The following is a 17,970-nucleotide window of genomic DNA, read 5'->3' as shown; positions in this document are numbered from 1 at the left end:
GCACCATGCTGGGCTCTTTAGGAAATATCTTTAATTCTCACAAGAAACCTACAAGGTAGATTCAGGTATTCTCATCTTGTGAATGTGAAGGCAGGAAATTTGAGAAGTTAAATAATTTGTTCAAAGTCACATGGGTATTAAATGGCAGAGCTGAAATTTAAACCAAGACTATGTCTCTAATACTGGCATTCTTTTAAATATACATCCTTGCTTGGTTTTGTGTTTTGTGTGTGAGATAGAGAGAGAGTGAATATGTGTTACAGTGTGTTGTTATCATGGCTTTTCATTTTTGGTTGACCTATTTTGGTATATCATTTATTAGCAATTTTCTAAAACCTTGTAAATGGCTTGTAGTAATAACAGCTGACATTTATTGAGCACTTATAATGTGTCAAGCGGTATTCTAAATAATTTACATGCATTAACTCATTGAGTCCTTACAACAGTCTTGAAGGATAAGTAGGAATTTGATAAAGAAGGAATGCATCTTAGGTAAATAGAATGGCATGATGAAAGCAATAGCAGTGAGTTATTAAAGGGCATATTTAGGAGACAGAGAGATGTCCAGTTTAGCTATGGTAGGAGATAATTCTGAAAAGCACCAAATTATAGAGGAAGATCTTGAGTGCTGTGCTAAGGAGTTAGGTCATTTTTTTTTTTTTGGGCAGAGGACAACCACAGCAATACGTATGGTTGAGAGTATGGATTTATATCTGTATGTCTGATACATATAAGCATTTTAAGTGATATTATTTATGATTTCAAAAATTAAAAATTTATTAGAATTATTCTTAGGATAGCATTATATATATATATATTTTGGAAGAAATACTTTGAAAAATCAAGCGATGAAAAGTAAATGATGAAGCTATGAATGAGGGAAATAGAAGACTTCTTTTCTGGAGTAGGATTGGGGATATAGGAAAGGAGAAGGGTGTGGGAGGAGGGGATAAGAAAAGAGAGAGCCAGAAAGGCAGCCGGAGGCTGTATGTCCATTGAGAGGTTTCCTTATTATTGTCACTGATCTTCAGTAAAGTCAGTTAAGCTCATGAAATACTTGATGTAAGAGGAATTTTTCTGGAAAAAGCTGAAATTTGGCATCTGGGATGAAAAAAACAACACATTATCATCGCAAGAGCTAGAAGCACATAGGACCATGAAACCTTAAGCTATGAAGAATTAGCAGAAACCTTAGGGCTAGCTTTGGCTTCTACATGTCATGTCATTTTTGGTTCAAACAACTTTACTAAGTTTTCAGAGAGGTAGGAGATGGGGTACCCAGCTGGCTTCTTAATTACAATGAGTATTTTTGAGCAATGAAATGAAAAATTTCATTTAATTATTTTTAGTAATCATTTGTTGAAAACATGCTGGCTAGGACATTGATCATGCCCAGAAGGACACATCAAAATCATAACTGAATATATGCTTGTGAAATCATAGAAATTATATATATTAGTTTCTGCCACCTGTTCCTGACTCAGAGCTCCTAAAACTCTTATAATATCCTGAGCGGTAGGGGTGCTAGGAACGTCTTTTGTTCTTGTGTTTGGTCTTTGATCCCAGTTCCTAACACAGTTGGTAAAACTCTTAACAATTTGCTGAGTGATGGGGGTGATGGGAGTGTCTCATATGGAGCTCCTAAATCCCTTGGAATTTCCTGGGTGATTAGAATGCATCTTTTGTTCTAATGAGGTGACTCTGTGGGTTTCTGGATGACATCTTGTCACCAGAAAGACCAAGCCAAGATTAGAATGGAACTTTCAGCCCCATTCCCAATCCTCTGGGGAAGGGAAGAGGAGATTGAGTTGATAATTTATCATGCCTATGTGATGAAGCCTCCATAAGAATCCCTAAAATATGGGATATGGAGAGCTTCTGGATTGGTGAACACATCCACCTCCTGGGAGGGTAACACACTCATTCAACTCCTAACAACTTCACGGGAGCAGAAGCTCCTGTGCTTGGGACCCTTCTAGACCTTTCTCTGTGTACCTTTTCATCTGTATTCTTTATGATATCCTTTATAATAAATGGCGAAATATAACCAGATGTTTCCTTGAGTTCTGTAAGTCATCACAGCAAATTACCAAACCTGAGGAGGGGATAGTGGGAACCGCTGATTTGTAGCCAAGTTGGACAGAAGTATGGGTAATCTGGAACCTACTTCTGATGATTGGCATCTGAAGTGGAGATTGATCTTATGGGACAGCCCTTACCCTGTGGGGTCTGTGCTAACTTCAGGTAGTTAGTTCATAATTGAAGTATAGGATTCCCGGTTGGTGTGTGGAGAGTTGGAAAATCAGTTGGTATGGGAAAAACCTTCACACATTTGGTGTCAGTAGTGAAGTGTTGAATGTAGACTAAAAGGAAGTGTTTTTCCACTTCATGCTTTAGAAAGATAACTGATGGTAATGTAAAAGAAATGAAAGTCAGTAGACAGGACATGATGACTTTGATATAGGGCGGTGGATCTGGAAAAGAGAGGATGGATTTGAGATATTTTAAGGTGGGATCAACAGCATTTGTCAGATGATTGGATTTGGGGTCTTCAGAGACAGAGACGAAACAAAGATTTAAATATCTCCATCTTGGATGATAGTGTTGGTAACCAAAAGTGGTATACTAGAGGAAGCCTGAATTTTAGGGGAAGATAATTTAAATTCGGGTATGTGTTATTTGAGGTCGGCTGTGTGGAAGTGAAGGATAGACATATTGATTTTTTTTTTTCCCAGCAAGGTGGACAAGGTGGCATTTAAGGCCAATAGATAAGATCACATTGATGGAAAGTATAGGTGGAAAATATGTATCTTTAAGGATATACTGAAGAAGAAGAATCAGTGAATTAAACTGAGAAAGGAAAGGCAATATATAGCACAAAATTCATAATAGTATACTACTGTAGAAACCAAAGGAAAGACATTTGCAGAAAAAAGGGGTTGTACAAAGTGTATAAATGCTTAAAAGAGATAGAGCAGGAAATAGCCTGAGTAGAGGGTGTAGGGTCTGGCAATGAGAAATTACTGATGACTTTTGAGAGAGCATTTTTACTAGAGTGGTACGAATAGAAAAGTAAAAGCAGTCATGTTAACAGCAGCTAGTCTACATTTACTGACGCTGTGATATGTGCTATTTGCTATGGCTACATGATATGTGCTAAAACTAAATTGCATTGTTTTATAGAAGGAATAGTTATGATACTGGAGTAGAGAAAAACTTATTTTTTAGATTCTGAGGCAGTGTCTTCCTCTGTTGCCCAGGCTGGAGTGCAACAGTGTCACAATCACGGCTCACTGCAGCCTTGACCTCCCTGGGCTCAAATGATCCTCCCACCTCAGCCTCCCAAGTAGCTGGGACCACAGGTGTGTGCCACCACGCCCAGTTAATTTTTTATTTTTATTTTTTGTAGAGACAGGGTCTCCCTATGTTGTCCAGGGTTGTCTCGAACTCCTTGGCTCAAGTGGTCCTCCTGTCTTGGCCTCCCAAAGGGCTAGGATTACAAGCTTGAGCCACCGTGCCAGCCAATAAGAACTCGTATAAACTATAAAACACAGTCTATAAAAGGGAAATATTAATCAGTTTGACCAGATAAAATTAAAAATATCCACATGATATTTATACAAATATGTATAAATATACATATATAATAAATATATGTACATTATAGTAAATGTATGTATATGTTTATATACATATGTGTATATATACACACGTATATTTAAAAATACATATATGTATATGTATACACATGTATATATAAATACATTTAGACATATAATGTATATAATATAAAAGTCTACATTATTATATAATATAATTATACTGTATAATTATATAATATAATTATACTGTATAATTATATTATATAATTATACAGTATAATTATATAATATAATTATAATGTATAATTATATAATATAATTATAGTGTATAATTATATAATATAATTATAGTGTATAATTATATAATATAATTATAGTGTATAATTATATAATATAATTATAGTGTATAATTATATAATATAATTATAGTGTATAATTATATAATATAATTATAGTGTATAATTATATAATATAATTATACTGTATAATTATATAATATAATTATACTGTATAATTATATTATATAATTATAGTGTATAATTATATTATATAATTATAGTGTATAATTATATTATATAATTATAGTGTATAATTATATATCACTTAATATAATATATAATATATATTTAATAATATATAATATACTAATATATATTATATAATTATAAACATAATTATTATATGTTTATAATTATATATTTATATATAATATAATATACATATACACATATACATATATGTATATATACATATACACATACGCATACACGTGTATATATACGTGTGTATACACGTGTATGTATACGTGTGTGTATACACGTGTATGTATACGTGTGTGTATACATATACACATACACATATACATATATGTATATATATGTGCATGTGTGAAGATGTATCAGGAAAGATTAGTCTCCAAAATAATAAAGAACCACAAATGAATATGCAATGAATATGAAAAACTTGAACAACCCAAGAAAAATGAGCCAAGATTGTGAAGAGGTGCTGTTTAATTAGAAACTTGGCCAAATACAAGAAAATGCATATCCTGGTAATAAAGGGAATGCAAAATAAAATGAGATACCATTCTTACTTATCAGATATAATATACACAAATTTGAAGGTTCAATGATATCAAGTGTTAGCAAGGGTATGAAGAAATAGGAACTGAAATACTGCTGGTGGGAGGGTAAATTGGTCTAACCCATTCGTGAGAAATTTGAGAGTACCTAGAAAAATAGAGAATATGTTTAACTTACGACCCAGCATTTCTAAGACGCTTAAGTATTTACAGAGAAGTTCTCCATATGTGTGGAAAACACATGTACAAGAATTTTATTGTAGCTTTAATAAAAAGTTGGAAACAAGTATTCACAAGAAGAGGATTAGATGAATAAAGTTATTCATTCATTCCACAATTATTTATTGAGAGGTTACTATGTGCTAGGCACTGGGGTTACTGCTAAAAGTATGAAACACACAGTCTTTACTCTCAAGAAACTTACAGTCCAACAGGTGAGAGACATTAAATAATTAGAAAAATATTACTCTCAAGAAACTTACAGTCCAAGAGATGAGAGACATTAAATAATTAGAAAAATATTCACTTTGGTGAATTTCTAGTTCTTAACACGTGTCTAGAGGTTACTGCCCTGCCTTGGTCAAGACTCTTTGTTGCCTCAACAGAAATATAATATTCTCTTCACCTCATTTAAGGTATTTTAATGCTAACATTTTCTTTTTGTTATTACAGACTTACAGCTTTTCACATTTACTGTATGTTGGTTGATCTCAACCAATTATCTTTAGATGCTCAAATTGTCGTGACATTGGCCAGTGGAAGGTCCTTTGAGATTTGCTTCTGTATCTTTCAACAAAACCATGTTAATCTCATGAAACATCTTGTTTTCTTCCAAACCACACGTTCAGACCCACTTTGTACTTTTCAGTATCAGATAGGAAGCTAGCAATTTCCCATTGAGTCCTTGTTTTTTTTTTTTTTTCTTTAGATGAAAAAGTGTTAGAGACCATAATCTGAGTGCAAAGGTGCTTTGTGGGGATGATATTGACCCAAGCCATTTCAGTGGACAAGCTAGAACAGATACATGTTTTCAGTGTTTTTCTTATAAAGGCATGAATTCAAATTAATATTTGAAATCTATTTCTAACTGGATCATATTCCTACTTAAATTCTTGATTCTTTAATATCTCCTTTTCTATCATAGAGAAATTTTTTAATAGTTACTTTTGTTTTGCTAAGGATTTTAATGAAATTACTTTAGCTGGAGTCACTCATCTCTCATTTTCTGTGGCATTTATCTGATGGATAGTTTCGTTCATTTGTTTCAGTTCCCTTTCTATTTGAAGGCATTGACATTCTGATATCTCACAAGTCTAAGTGCTTAGAAGGTAGCGGCTTTCAGCCACAGTGATTTTATATCACTACTACCCTCCAAGTCATCTACAATGAATTTATTCATAAGAATTTAATACAAGATTCTTAAACTTGATTCTGTCTCTATTATTTAATTTCTAGTAATATTAGAACATGGTTGCAAAAATTAGATTATTTTAACAATGCTGAATCTGTCCTGATTTATCAAGCTTTTAAACTTATCTTCCTACCTTTCTGAGCTACAAACTTATTTCCTTGTATTATGCAGTTTTTCCTTCTCATTATATCATGCTGTGCACTGTTATGTCGAGGTATATAGTATATAAATCCAAATGGCCCTCCTAGTAGTATCTAGACCGAATACCAAAAGTAAAAAAAATTTCTTAAAATTTGTCTGTGAGCTGTCTATGAAGAAAACAATTAAGAATTTATTTTATGTTTAATAAGCCTCATCTTTCCACAGATTGCATGCTATCACCTGGCTAGCATTTTTTCTTTTTCTTTTTTTTTTTATATTCAGTGAATCTTTAATAAATGAATAAATTGAGGAAGAATAAATGGCTAATAAATGAAATGTCTTCCCAAGTTTAAATGAAGTGTCACTTTTTTTTTTTTTTTTAGTATTTATTGATCATTCTTGGGTGTTTCTCGGAGAGGGGGATGTGGCAGGGTCATAGGATAATAGTGGAGAGAAGGTCAGCAGATAAACACGTGAACAAAGGTCTCTGGCTTTCCTAGGCAGAGGTCCCTGCGGCCTTCCTTCCGCAGTGTTTGTGTCCCTGGGTACTTGAGATTAGGGAGTGGTGATGACTCTTAACGAGCATGCTGCCTTGAAGCATCTGTTTAACAAAGCACATCTTGCACCACCCTTAATCCATTTAACCCTGAGTTGACACAGCACATGTTGCAGAGAGCACGGGGTTGGGGGTAAGGTTATAGATTAACAGCATCCCAAGGCAGAAGAATTTTTCTTAGTACAGAACAAAATGGAGTCTCCTATGCCTACTTCTTCCTACACAGACACAGTAACAATCTGATCTCTCTTTCTTTTCTCCACATTTCCCCCTTTTCTTTTTGACAAAACCGCCATCGTCCTCATGGCCCGTTCTCGATGGTCGCTGTCTCTTTGGAGCTGTTGGGTACACCTGCAGAAAGGCTGTGACTTCACACTTCGAAGATTGCACAGCAGCCAGGCAGAGGCGCTCCTCACTTCCCAGACTGGGTGGCGGCCGGGCAGAGGCACTCCTCACTTCCCAGACGGGGCAGCGGGCAGAGGCTGTCCTCACTTCCCAGACCGGGCGGCCAGGCAGAGGCGCTTCTCACTTCCCAGACTGGGTGGCGGCCGGGCAGAGGCACTCCTCACTTCCCAGACGGGGCAGCCGGGCAGAGGCTCTCCTCACTTCCCAGACGGGGCGGCCGGGCAGAGGCGCTCCTCACTTCCCAGACGGGGCGGCCGGGCAGAGGCGCTCCTCACATCCCAGACAATGGGCGGCTGGGCAGAGGCGCTCCTCACTTCCCAGACAGGGCGGCCGGGCAGAGGCGCTCCTCACTTCCCAGACGGGGCAGCCGGGCAGAGGCGCTCCTCACATCCCAGACGATGGGTGGCCGGGCAGAGGCGCTCCTCACTTCCCGGATGGGGCGGCCGGGCAGAGGCGCTCCTCACTTCCCAGACGGGGCAGCCGGGCAGAGGCGCTCCTCCCTTCCCAGAGGGGGCGGCCAGAATTTTTTCAGGGTTTCTCTTAGATGACCAGGACATGATGGGCCTAAGAGCCATTAATTAAAAATTAGAATTTAGGGTTATCTCTGGTATACCCGTTGTATCTCAGGGACCAAAATGATTTAACATCTATCATTGTGGATTTGTCTATTTCTTCCTGAAGTTCTATCAGTTTTTGCTTCCTTTATAGTAATTCCTACTTAACGTCATAGATAGGTTCTTGGAAACTGTAACTTTAAGTGAAACGATGTACAGCGGGTCCTCAACATCCTTTTGTTCAACTTCATTTCATTTTAACAATGATGAGAAAAAAATTGATTTTATTGCACATCATTTTGCTTACAGTCACAGTTTCTGAGAACCTATTGACAACATTAAGTGAGGACTAACTGTATTATGAAGCTCTGTTGTTAGGTACATAAACATTTAGAATTATTGTTTCTTAATGAATTGACTCCTTAGTAGTTATGAAATGACCTTCTTTATTCTTGGTGATATTCTTTGGTCTGAAGTTGATTTTGTCTGATATTAATATAGCCACTTCACAGACACACAACAACAACAAAAAATTTCAGACCAATATCCCTGATCAACATCGATGCAAAAATCCTCAATAAAATACTGGCAAACCAAATCCAGCAGCACATCGAAAAGCTTATGTACCACGATCACGTTGGCTTCATCCCTGGGATGCAAGGCTGGTTCAGCAAATGCAAATCAGTAAACGTAATCCATCACATAAACAGAACTAATGACAAAAACCACATGATTATCTCAATAGATGCAGAAAAGGCCTTCGATAAAATTCAAAACTGCTTCATGGTAAAATCTCTCAATAAACTAGGTATTGATGGAATGTATCTCAAAATAATAAGAGCTATTTATGACAAACACATATTTTGCCCATACTGAATGGGCAAAAGCTGGAAGCATTCCCTTTGAAAACTGGCACAAGGCAAGGATGCCCTCTCTCACCACTCCTATTCAACATAGTATTGGAAGTTCTGGCCAGGGAAATCAGGCAAGAGAAAGCAATAAAGGGTATTCAAATAGGAAGAGAGGAAGTCAAATTATCTCTGTTTGCAAATGACATGATTGTATATTTAGAAAACCCTGTTGTCTCAGCCCAAAATCTCCTTACGCTGATAAGCAATTTCAGCAAAGTCTCAGGATACAAAATCAATGTGCAAAAATCACAAGCATTCCTATACACCAGTAATAGACAAACAGAGAGCCAAATCATGAGTGAACTCCCATTCACAATTGCTACGAAGAGAATAAAATACTTAGGAATCCAACTTACAAGAGATGTGAAGGACCTCTTCAAGGAGAGCTACAAACCACTGCTCAAGGGAATAAAAGAGGACACAAACAAATGGAAAAACATTCCGTGCTCATGGATAGAAACAATCAATATCATGAAAATGGCCATACTGCCCAAAGTAATTTATAGATTAAATGCTATCCCCATCAAGCTACCATTGACTTTCTTCACAGAATTGGAAAAAACTACGTTAAAGTTCATATGGAACCAAAAAAGAGCTCGCATAGCCAAGACAATCCTAAGCAAAAAGAACAAAGCTGGAGGCATCACACTACCTGACTTCAAACTATGCTACAAGGCTACAGTAACCAAAACAGATATATAGACCAATGGAACAGAACAGGGGCCTCAGAAATAGCACCACACATCTACAACCATCTGATCCTTGACAGACTTGACAAAAACAAGAAATGGGGAAAGGATTCCCTATTTAATAAATGGTGCTGGGAAAACTGGCTAGCCATATGCAGAAAACTGAAACTGGAACCCTTCCTTACACCTTATACAAAAATTAACTCAAGATGGATTAAAGACTTAAACTAAGACCTAAAACCATAAAAACCCTAGAAGAAAACCTAGGCAATACCATTCAGGACATAGGCATGGGCAAGGACTTCATGTCTAAAACACCAAAAGCAATGGCAACAAAAGCCAAAATTGACAGATGGGATCTAATTAAACTAAAGAGCTTCTGCACAGCAAAAGAAACTATCATCAGAGTAAATAGGCAACCTATAGAATGGGAGAAAATTTTTGCAATCTCTCCATCTGACAAAGGACTAATATCCAGAATCTACAAGGAACTTAAACAAATTTACAAGAAAAAAACAATCCCGTCAAAAAGTGGGTGAAGGATGTGAATAGACACTTCTCAAAAGAAGACATTTATGCAGCCAACAAATATATGGAAAAAAGCTTATTATCACTGGTCATCAGACAAATGCAATCAAAACCACAATGAGATACCATCTCAAGCCAGTTAGAATGGCGATCATTAAAAAGTCAGGAAACAACAGATGCTGGAGAGGATGTGGAGAAATAGGAACGTTTTTACACTGTTGGTGGGAGTGTAAAGGGAGTTCAACCATTGTGGAAGACAGTGTGGCGATTCCTCAAAGATCTAGAACCAGAAGTACCATTTGACCCAGCACTCCTATTACTGGGTATATACCCAAAGGATTATAAATCATTCTACTGTAAAGACACATGCACATGTATGTTTACTGCGGCACTATTCACAATAGCAAAGACTTGGAACCAACCCAAATGCCCACCAGTGATAGACTGGATAAAGAAAATGTGGCACATATACACCATGGAATACTATGCAGCCATAACAAATGATGAGTTCATGTCCTTTGCCAGGGACATGGATGAAGCTGCAAACCATCCTTCTCAGCAGACTAACACAGGAACAGAAAACCAAACACTGCACGTTCTCACTCATAAGTGGGAGTTGAACAATGAGAATACATGGACACTGGGAGGGGAACATCACACACCGGGGCCTGTCGGTGGGTGGGGCACTAGGGGAGGGATAGCATTAGGAGAAATACCTAATGTCAATGACAGGTTGACGGATGCAGCAAACCACCATGGCACGTGTATACCTATGTAACAAACTTGCATGTTTTACACATTTATTCCTGAACTTATAGTAATAATAAAAAATATAGCCACTTCAGGTTTCTTTTGCTTAAAGTTGCATGGTATATCTTTTTTCATCCTTTACACTTAATCTGTTTGTGTCTTTACATTTAAAATTTCTGTTTCTTATAGGAAGTACTAGCTGAGTCTTGCTTTTTTATCCAAACTGATAATCTTTGCCTTTTAAATTAAGGTGTTTAGGGCCAGGCACGGTGGCTGTCACACCTATAATCCCAACACTTTGGGAGTCCAAGGCAGGTGGATTGCTTGAGGTCGGGTGTTTGAGAACAGCTTGGCCAACATGGAGACACCTCGTCTCAACTAAAAATACAAAAATTAGCCTGGCATTGTGGTGCATGCGTGCTATCCCAGCTACTCAGGAGGCTGAGGCACAAGAATCGCTTTAACCCTGGAGGCAGAGATTGCAGTAAGCCAAGATTGCGCCACTGCACTCCAGCCTGGGTGACAGAACGAGACTCTTTCTCAAAAACTAAAAATAAATAAATAAATAAATAAATAAATAAATAAATATGTTTAAACCATTTACTTTTAATATGATTATTGATAAAGCTAGGTTAAATGTATCATGTCATTATTTGCTTTCTATTTGTTGAATCTTTTTTTTTGTTTTCTTTTCCTCCCTTTCTACCTGCTTTTGGATTGAGTATTTTTATGATTCTTTTATCTCTTTTGTTGTCTTATTAGCTATAACTTTTTATTGTTATTTTAGTGGTTTAATATTTATAGTATACATCTCTGACTTATCACAGTCTGCCTTCAAGTGATATACCAAGAACCTTACAGTATACTTCACCTTCTCCCTCTTGGTCTTTATGATATTGTTGTCATACATTTTACTTATTTATATGTTATACACCCCACACATTTTACTTGATATGTTATACTCCCCATAGTAAATTACTGTTATTTTGGTTTAAATACTCAAATATCCTTCAAAGAAGGTATCATGTTTGGTGTTCTTCATTCCTTTGTGTGAATCTGTATTTCCATCTGGACCAGTGGTTTAATCATGGCTCAATGCAGCCTCACCCTCCTGGCTCAAGTGATCCTCATCCTCACACTTCAGCCCCTCAAGTATCTGCACTGCACCTGGCTAATTTTTTATTTTTTGTAGAAATGAGGATCTCATTGTGTTGCCCAGGCTGTAGTGCAGTGGCACGATCTTGGATCACTGCAACCTCTGCCTCCTGAGTTCAAACGATTCCCTTGCCTCAGCCTCTTGAGTAGCTGGGACTAGAGGTGCCTGCCACCATGCCTGGCTAATTTTTGTATTTTTAGTAGAGATGGGGTTTCACCATGTTGTCCAGGCTGGTCTTGAACTCCTGACCTCAAGTGATCCATCTGGCTCAGCCTCCCAAAGTGCTGAGATGACAGGTGTGAGCCACTGCGCCCAGCCAGAATCTTCCTGTTTTAGCCTCCCAAAGTGCTGGGGATTATAGATGTGAGCCACCACGCCTGGCTAAGGTTTCTTTTAATTCAGGTTGGCTGGTGATATCTTCTTCCAGCTTTTGTGTATCTGAAAAAGTCTTTATTTTGCCTTTATTTTTGAAAGGTGTTTTTGCTGCATATAGGATTCTGAGTTAATGATTTTTTTCTTTACTACTTTGAAGATGTTGCTGCACTATCTTCTTTTGTTTCCAGTGAGAAATCTAATATCATCCTTGTCTGTGTCCCCTCTTCAAAGAGTTAATTATGTACAGAATATAGGATATTATTATTAATAACAAGAGTATTGTTGATAATACCTTATATTAGTTAACTCTACAGTATGTAAAACATTTCAGCATTCATTCTAAGTTGATTTTCATAGGCAGAATAAGATTTATCTTTTAAAATTAGAAAAAAAGGATTAGAAAGATTGTGACATACTTCACATCTTAAGACAGTAATGATAATGTTTGTTACCATTATAGACATTTCTCTGGTTATCTTTGTTTATTTTTTAGATGAAGATAAAACGTTACCTGCAGAATTGGGATGTACAATAGAGGATCACGTAATTGCAGGAAATGTAGAAGAATTTCGTAAAGATTTCATTTCTAGAATATGGCTGACCTACAGGGAAGAATTCCCTCAAATAGAAGGCTCAGCTTTGACAACAGACTGTGGGTGGGGCTGCACATTGAGAACTGGCCAGATGCTCTTGGCTCAAGGACTCATACTACACTTTCTTGGTAGAGGTAAATCAAATTTATGTTTTTCTTTTTTTTGTTTTTGTCGTCGATATTTTTCCATTTGAATTCCAGCGTACAAACTGCATGAAATTCCCTGAGGTTAATTTCTTGACTGTGAGATTTTCTAAGGAGTTGTAACTAATTTGGTGTATTGTATTTTTTTTGAACTGGGTCAGATATGACTTATATGTAAACTTTCCTGATTCCCTTTTCAAAAATGCAGGTTAAATATACCTGTTATTCTTGGTCACCATTATGAGTTAAGTTAGTTCAATTTTTAGTACCCTTTGGATTTTATTGTTGTTAATGTTTCTTTCCTTTTGGTTGAACTCTGGATTATCTCCAGTTTAGTTAAGTCCTGGGCAGGTTAATAACAGTGATTTTGGGGACATATGTAATATTTTTTAAATTTTAAGAGACTTTACTCTGGTTTCTTTATTTTCTCCCTACATGTCAATAATGGTTTAAAAGTATTTTTATCTTTATTAGTGTGATTATACTCAATTATATTAAATCGATTAGACATACTCTTTCAAATTAAAAAAATTTTTTTAGCAATAGGGTCTCACTCTGTTGCTCAGGCTAGAGTGCAGTGATGTAATCATAGCTCATTGCAACTTCGAACTCCTGGGCTCAAGCTATTCTCCTGCCTCAGCTTCCTGAGTAGCTAGGACCACAGGTGCATGCCACCATGGTTAGCTAATTTTTAAATTTTTTTGTAGAGATGTGGTCTCACTATGTTGCCCAGGCTGGTCTTGAACTCCTAGGCTCAAGTGATGCTCCCACCTTGTCCTCCCAAAATATTGGGATTACAGGTGTGAGCCACTGTGCCTGGCACTAGACATATTCCTAATAAGGTAATCATGCAGTTTTAGACCCTAAAAAATGTCATTGATACTTAACTTACATATATATGTTTTTCCTAATGTGCCACTTTTGTGTTAGTCCATTTTTAATAATGTGTACATTTGTAGGAATATTTTAGTTTACAATTTTAGGATATGATATTTGATTATTAAATATTGTCAGATTTTTATAAGTGTTAAGACAGTGTCCCTACAATGCATGGCATATATTTAGTAACTTTTTTGTAGAGATTATTGATGAGATTATTTAGAGAGAATGTTTATTGAAGAATGGTGTTGAAAATGTAAGGAAAATAATTTTTAAACTGGTTTTCTGGTATGATTTATTTATAGTCTTGTGCAGTCATGGGCAAGGATTGGAATGTTTTTCAGTCCTCACTAGATCTCTGAATCTATGACTTATTTTGTTAGCTTAAAATTACATGCATGTTTGGGGATTGTCTTGTTATTCAAAACAGTGACATAATGGATATATTTGATTTTTCAAGGTCTTTGATCTTTTATGATTTCATTTATTAACTATTAGAGAATTGTTATTACTCTGTTAATAATGATTAAGTTATTCTGAAGAAATATACAGGAAAATATTTTGAAAAAAATTTAAAACTTCCATGGTCAGACTTCTATTTTAACATATAATCAAAACATCCACTTTCTGAAGATATCTTCTTATGAGTATCATAAATGTTAGTAAATATGTTTATTGTGCCTTTGGGTAGTCAAGACTGGATGTTTGATAAGCAGTCTGATAATGAAATACAAAAGTCTTTATCTCAGCACTGTCAAAGAACAGAAAAAAGAGCATCTGGGATTGTCCATTTTTACCCAAGGTTACTATTTTTTCTTTCTTTTGTCTTGTATTTTTGTAATTTTTTTCTTGATTATATGAAATTTTGGAAACTACAGAAAAGTACAGAGAATAATACCATTAAGGTAGAAACATCATTGATATTTTGGCATATTGTTGTCTTGTACCTTTGTTTTTTAAGCAGTTTTATTGAGATATAACCTATATACCATAAATTCACTCATTTCAAGTGAATAATTCAGTGGTTCTTAGCATAGTTATAGAGTTCCACAATCATCACCATAAATCTAATTTTAGAACATTTTTATCATTCCTTGAAGAAACCTTGTACTCATTAGCAGCCACTCCCAGTACCTCTCCATAAGCAACCATTAATCTACTTTTTGTTTCCATGTATTTACCTATTTTTGAATTTACTATCTTAGTAACCTAAATGACCTTAAATGCTATGTATTTTAGTAGAATTGTTAAAGTATCTATTTAAAAGATTTGAACACTTTGCTTTGGAACTACTATAGCTTGGACCTGGCCTGATGCTTTGAATATTGAAAATTCAGACTCTGAATCATGGACTTCTCACACTGTCAAAAAATTTACTGCGTCATTTGAAGCATCACTTTCAGGGGAAAGAGAACTCAAAACCCCAACAATTTCTCTGAAGGAAACGATTGGGAAATATTCTGATGATCATGAAATGCGAAATGAAGTTTATCATAGGAAAATCATCTCTTGGTTTGGTGATTCCCCCTTGGCTCTTTTTGGCTTACATCAACTAATAGAATATGGAAAGAAGTCTGGGAAAAAAGCAGGAGATTGGTATGGACCAGCTGTGGTTGCTCACATTTTAAGGTAAAATTGTTTTAAAATCTTTCTTCTTGTGACAGAGGTCCTCAGGATCAAGAGATACTGATTTTTGCAATGTGTATGTATAATTGGAACTTTAAAAGTCTTAACTGTATGAGAATGTTGATAAAGACGCTTTCATTTGCCAGTAGGGAAAAAAGAAGACATATTGTGACTCTAGTTACATTTAATTTATTTACTGACAAATTTTTCTTCTCTTTCTCTTAGGTATAGACATCCCAGGTCTCTTTCTAACCAGGTTTTCATTAGAATACCTTACTGAAATGCTCTAAACACTAACATCTCTTTCAACTTTGGAATGTGCATAACATTATAGTTTTTTTTAATAGTGTAACCTGGGGGCTGTAATGTACTGATAGTGTAATGAAATGTCAAGAGCTAAAATTGATGTTTTCAGCATTTCTTTGCACACATCAAATTCTTTTGAATTGTAAATGTATGGCACTATTCATATTATAATTATATCATGGTAAAAGTAAAGGATCTGTGACATTCAGGATAGTTAGAAAAAAGTCGAAAGTCAAATTTCACTTTACTTCAGCTTTTTATGTACCATTTATTTTGATACCAAGTTTTAAAAAAAATTATCTTCTTTGTGTATCCCATTTTTGTTATAAACTAAATCATTAATATTTCATATAGCATGTTGTGATTTAAATTTACTCCATTTAAAATCATATATAAATTTGAAATCATTACAAAGCATTTTTGCATATTAACGTGCTTCTATATTTTATAGGCCAGATGCTTACAATTGAAAAGTATTTGCCTAATGTTATTAATTTGATTGTTAATAATATATCAATTCCAACTTGGTATGACATTTATAAAAGCATAATCATAAAAGCATAGTTTCTGCCCTTCAAGATGTTCTCTACTCTGGGGGACAGCAAACTTTTTCTGTGAAGTGACAATAGTAAATATTTTAGGCTTCACAGGTCTTGTAAAGGTTTCTGTTGACCGTCTTTCCTCTCCCTCCAGTCCCTTAAAACTGTCAAAAACCATTCTTAGCTTGCAGATGGTACAAAAACAGGACACAGGTTGTATTCAGCTTATGGGCATAGTTTGCCAGTCTTTCTTCTACACTAACACATAGGAACATGAACAATAGGGCATTTTCAATTAAATAATTACATATATAGTTAAATAAAATTATATTTCCACAATTTGCATAATCACCATTTACAGATACTGTTATTGTGATTTTTTTCACATCATGTACACCATTGAGGACATTATACTTAGGAATATTGTTTAATTTACGGTTTTACTTATATAATTTCAAGACTTGAAATTAGGAAATTCATTTGTTCAGGTCGTATAGGTTTTTGAATGAAGGAAAGAAGTCATGCTGTTGTTTAAAGAACGAACAGTTTCTTAAGTGTACCAGAGGACAGACACGGTAATTGACTCCTAGTCAGTAATGTAAGTTAATTTGCAGCAAATCTTGCAGCATATATATACCATTGGTAAGGTGAGTGGTTGAGAGAAATCCTTCTTTTTGGAGGGAAGGGAGTAGAGCTTTATACCCAATAATTTTTTTAATGTATTCTGTAATTTGTGTTTTAATGTTCTTTGAGTAATTTAATGTAATATTCAACTTTGAAAATTTTAGTCTGATGTCTGATACCATTGAGATAATAGTTTTTGACAGCAGACACTATGAGTTAAATAGGAAAGTCACAAAACTGCTGGCATTTTTTCCTTCTTAAATTAAATCTTTAGTTGCCAATAGGAAATGTTAGGATTTTGAAAGATAATGCTTGTTATTTTCTCAGAAAAGCAGTTGAAGAAGCAAGACACCCTGATTTACAAGGAATAACTATTTATGTTGCCCAAGATTGTACAGGTAAGGAATGTATATAATTCTAATCTTTGTTTTATTTGGTCATACTTTTTATATGTGTTTAGCTTATCCCAGTAATACTGTAAATGATTATGAAGGTAGGGACCATGTCTTATACATTTTTGTTCCTAAATGTAGTAAGCGCTTAATAAAAATATTTTTGATTGAATACATACTATGAATTTTTAGTTGCGATATTAAAATAAATTCTCAAAGAATTTCAGCATTTCAAATAACTACTTTAAAAGAGATAGGCAGGAAAATTTAACATAGGTATATACTTGGGCTGCATGTATGCTGGGAACCATTTCATTGGTGGATGTGTTTCAAGGAAAGAGAATTCTTAGTTTATCTTATGAGGAATTGAATATATTTCTCACTAATACTTCAGTAAATCATCTACTAATGATGCAGCTATTGTCCAGATTTGCTTTGTTTTATTGTTTTGGGTCTTCTTTTTGATGATCACTCTCTATACAGGTTGAGTGTTTTTTATCCAAAATGTTTGAGACCACAAGTGTTTCCGATTTTGTATTTTTTGGACCTTTCAATATTTGCATGTATGTGATGAGATATCTTGGGGGATGGAACTGAAGTCTAAACATGAAATTCATTTATGTTTTGTATACTCCTTATACACATAGCCTGAAGGAAATTTCATATGCTATTTTTAATAATTTTGTGCATGTGACCAAGTTTTGACCGT

At 35.3% G+C, this 17,970-nt stretch overlaps 1 protein-coding gene across 4 annotated transcripts in view; it reads left to right on the top strand.

Moving 5' to 3' along the window:
• ATG4C (autophagy related 4C cysteine peptidase) overlaps nt 1-17,970 on the top strand; it is an 84,265-nt gene that overhangs the window by 21,724 nt on the left and 44,571 nt on the right. For all 4 annotated transcript variants that reach the window (XR_008514440.2, XM_063712045.1, XM_002810744.6 and 1 more), the window contains 3 exons: nt 12,653-12,886; nt 15,073-15,403; nt 17,197-17,267. Coding sequence is in view for 3 of the 4 variants with exons in the window: in XM_063712045.1 (XP_063568115.1) it covers nt 12,653-12,886; nt 15,073-15,403; nt 17,197-17,267 (636 nt within the window). In the remaining variant the exon portion in view is untranslated. The remainder of the gene's footprint in view (nt 1-12,652; nt 12,887-15,072; nt 15,404-17,196; nt 17,268-17,970) is intronic.

The sequence above is a fragment of the Pongo abelii genome, chromosome 1 (assembly GCF_028885655.2).
Source record: "Pongo abelii isolate AG06213 chromosome 1, NHGRI_mPonAbe1-v2.0_pri, whole genome shotgun sequence".
Taxonomy (NCBI): domain Eukaryota; kingdom Metazoa; phylum Chordata; class Mammalia; order Primates; family Hominidae; genus Pongo; species Pongo abelii.
The sequence above is the reverse complement of the archived record's forward strand: the minus strand, read 5'-3'. Positions and strand labels throughout refer to the sequence as shown.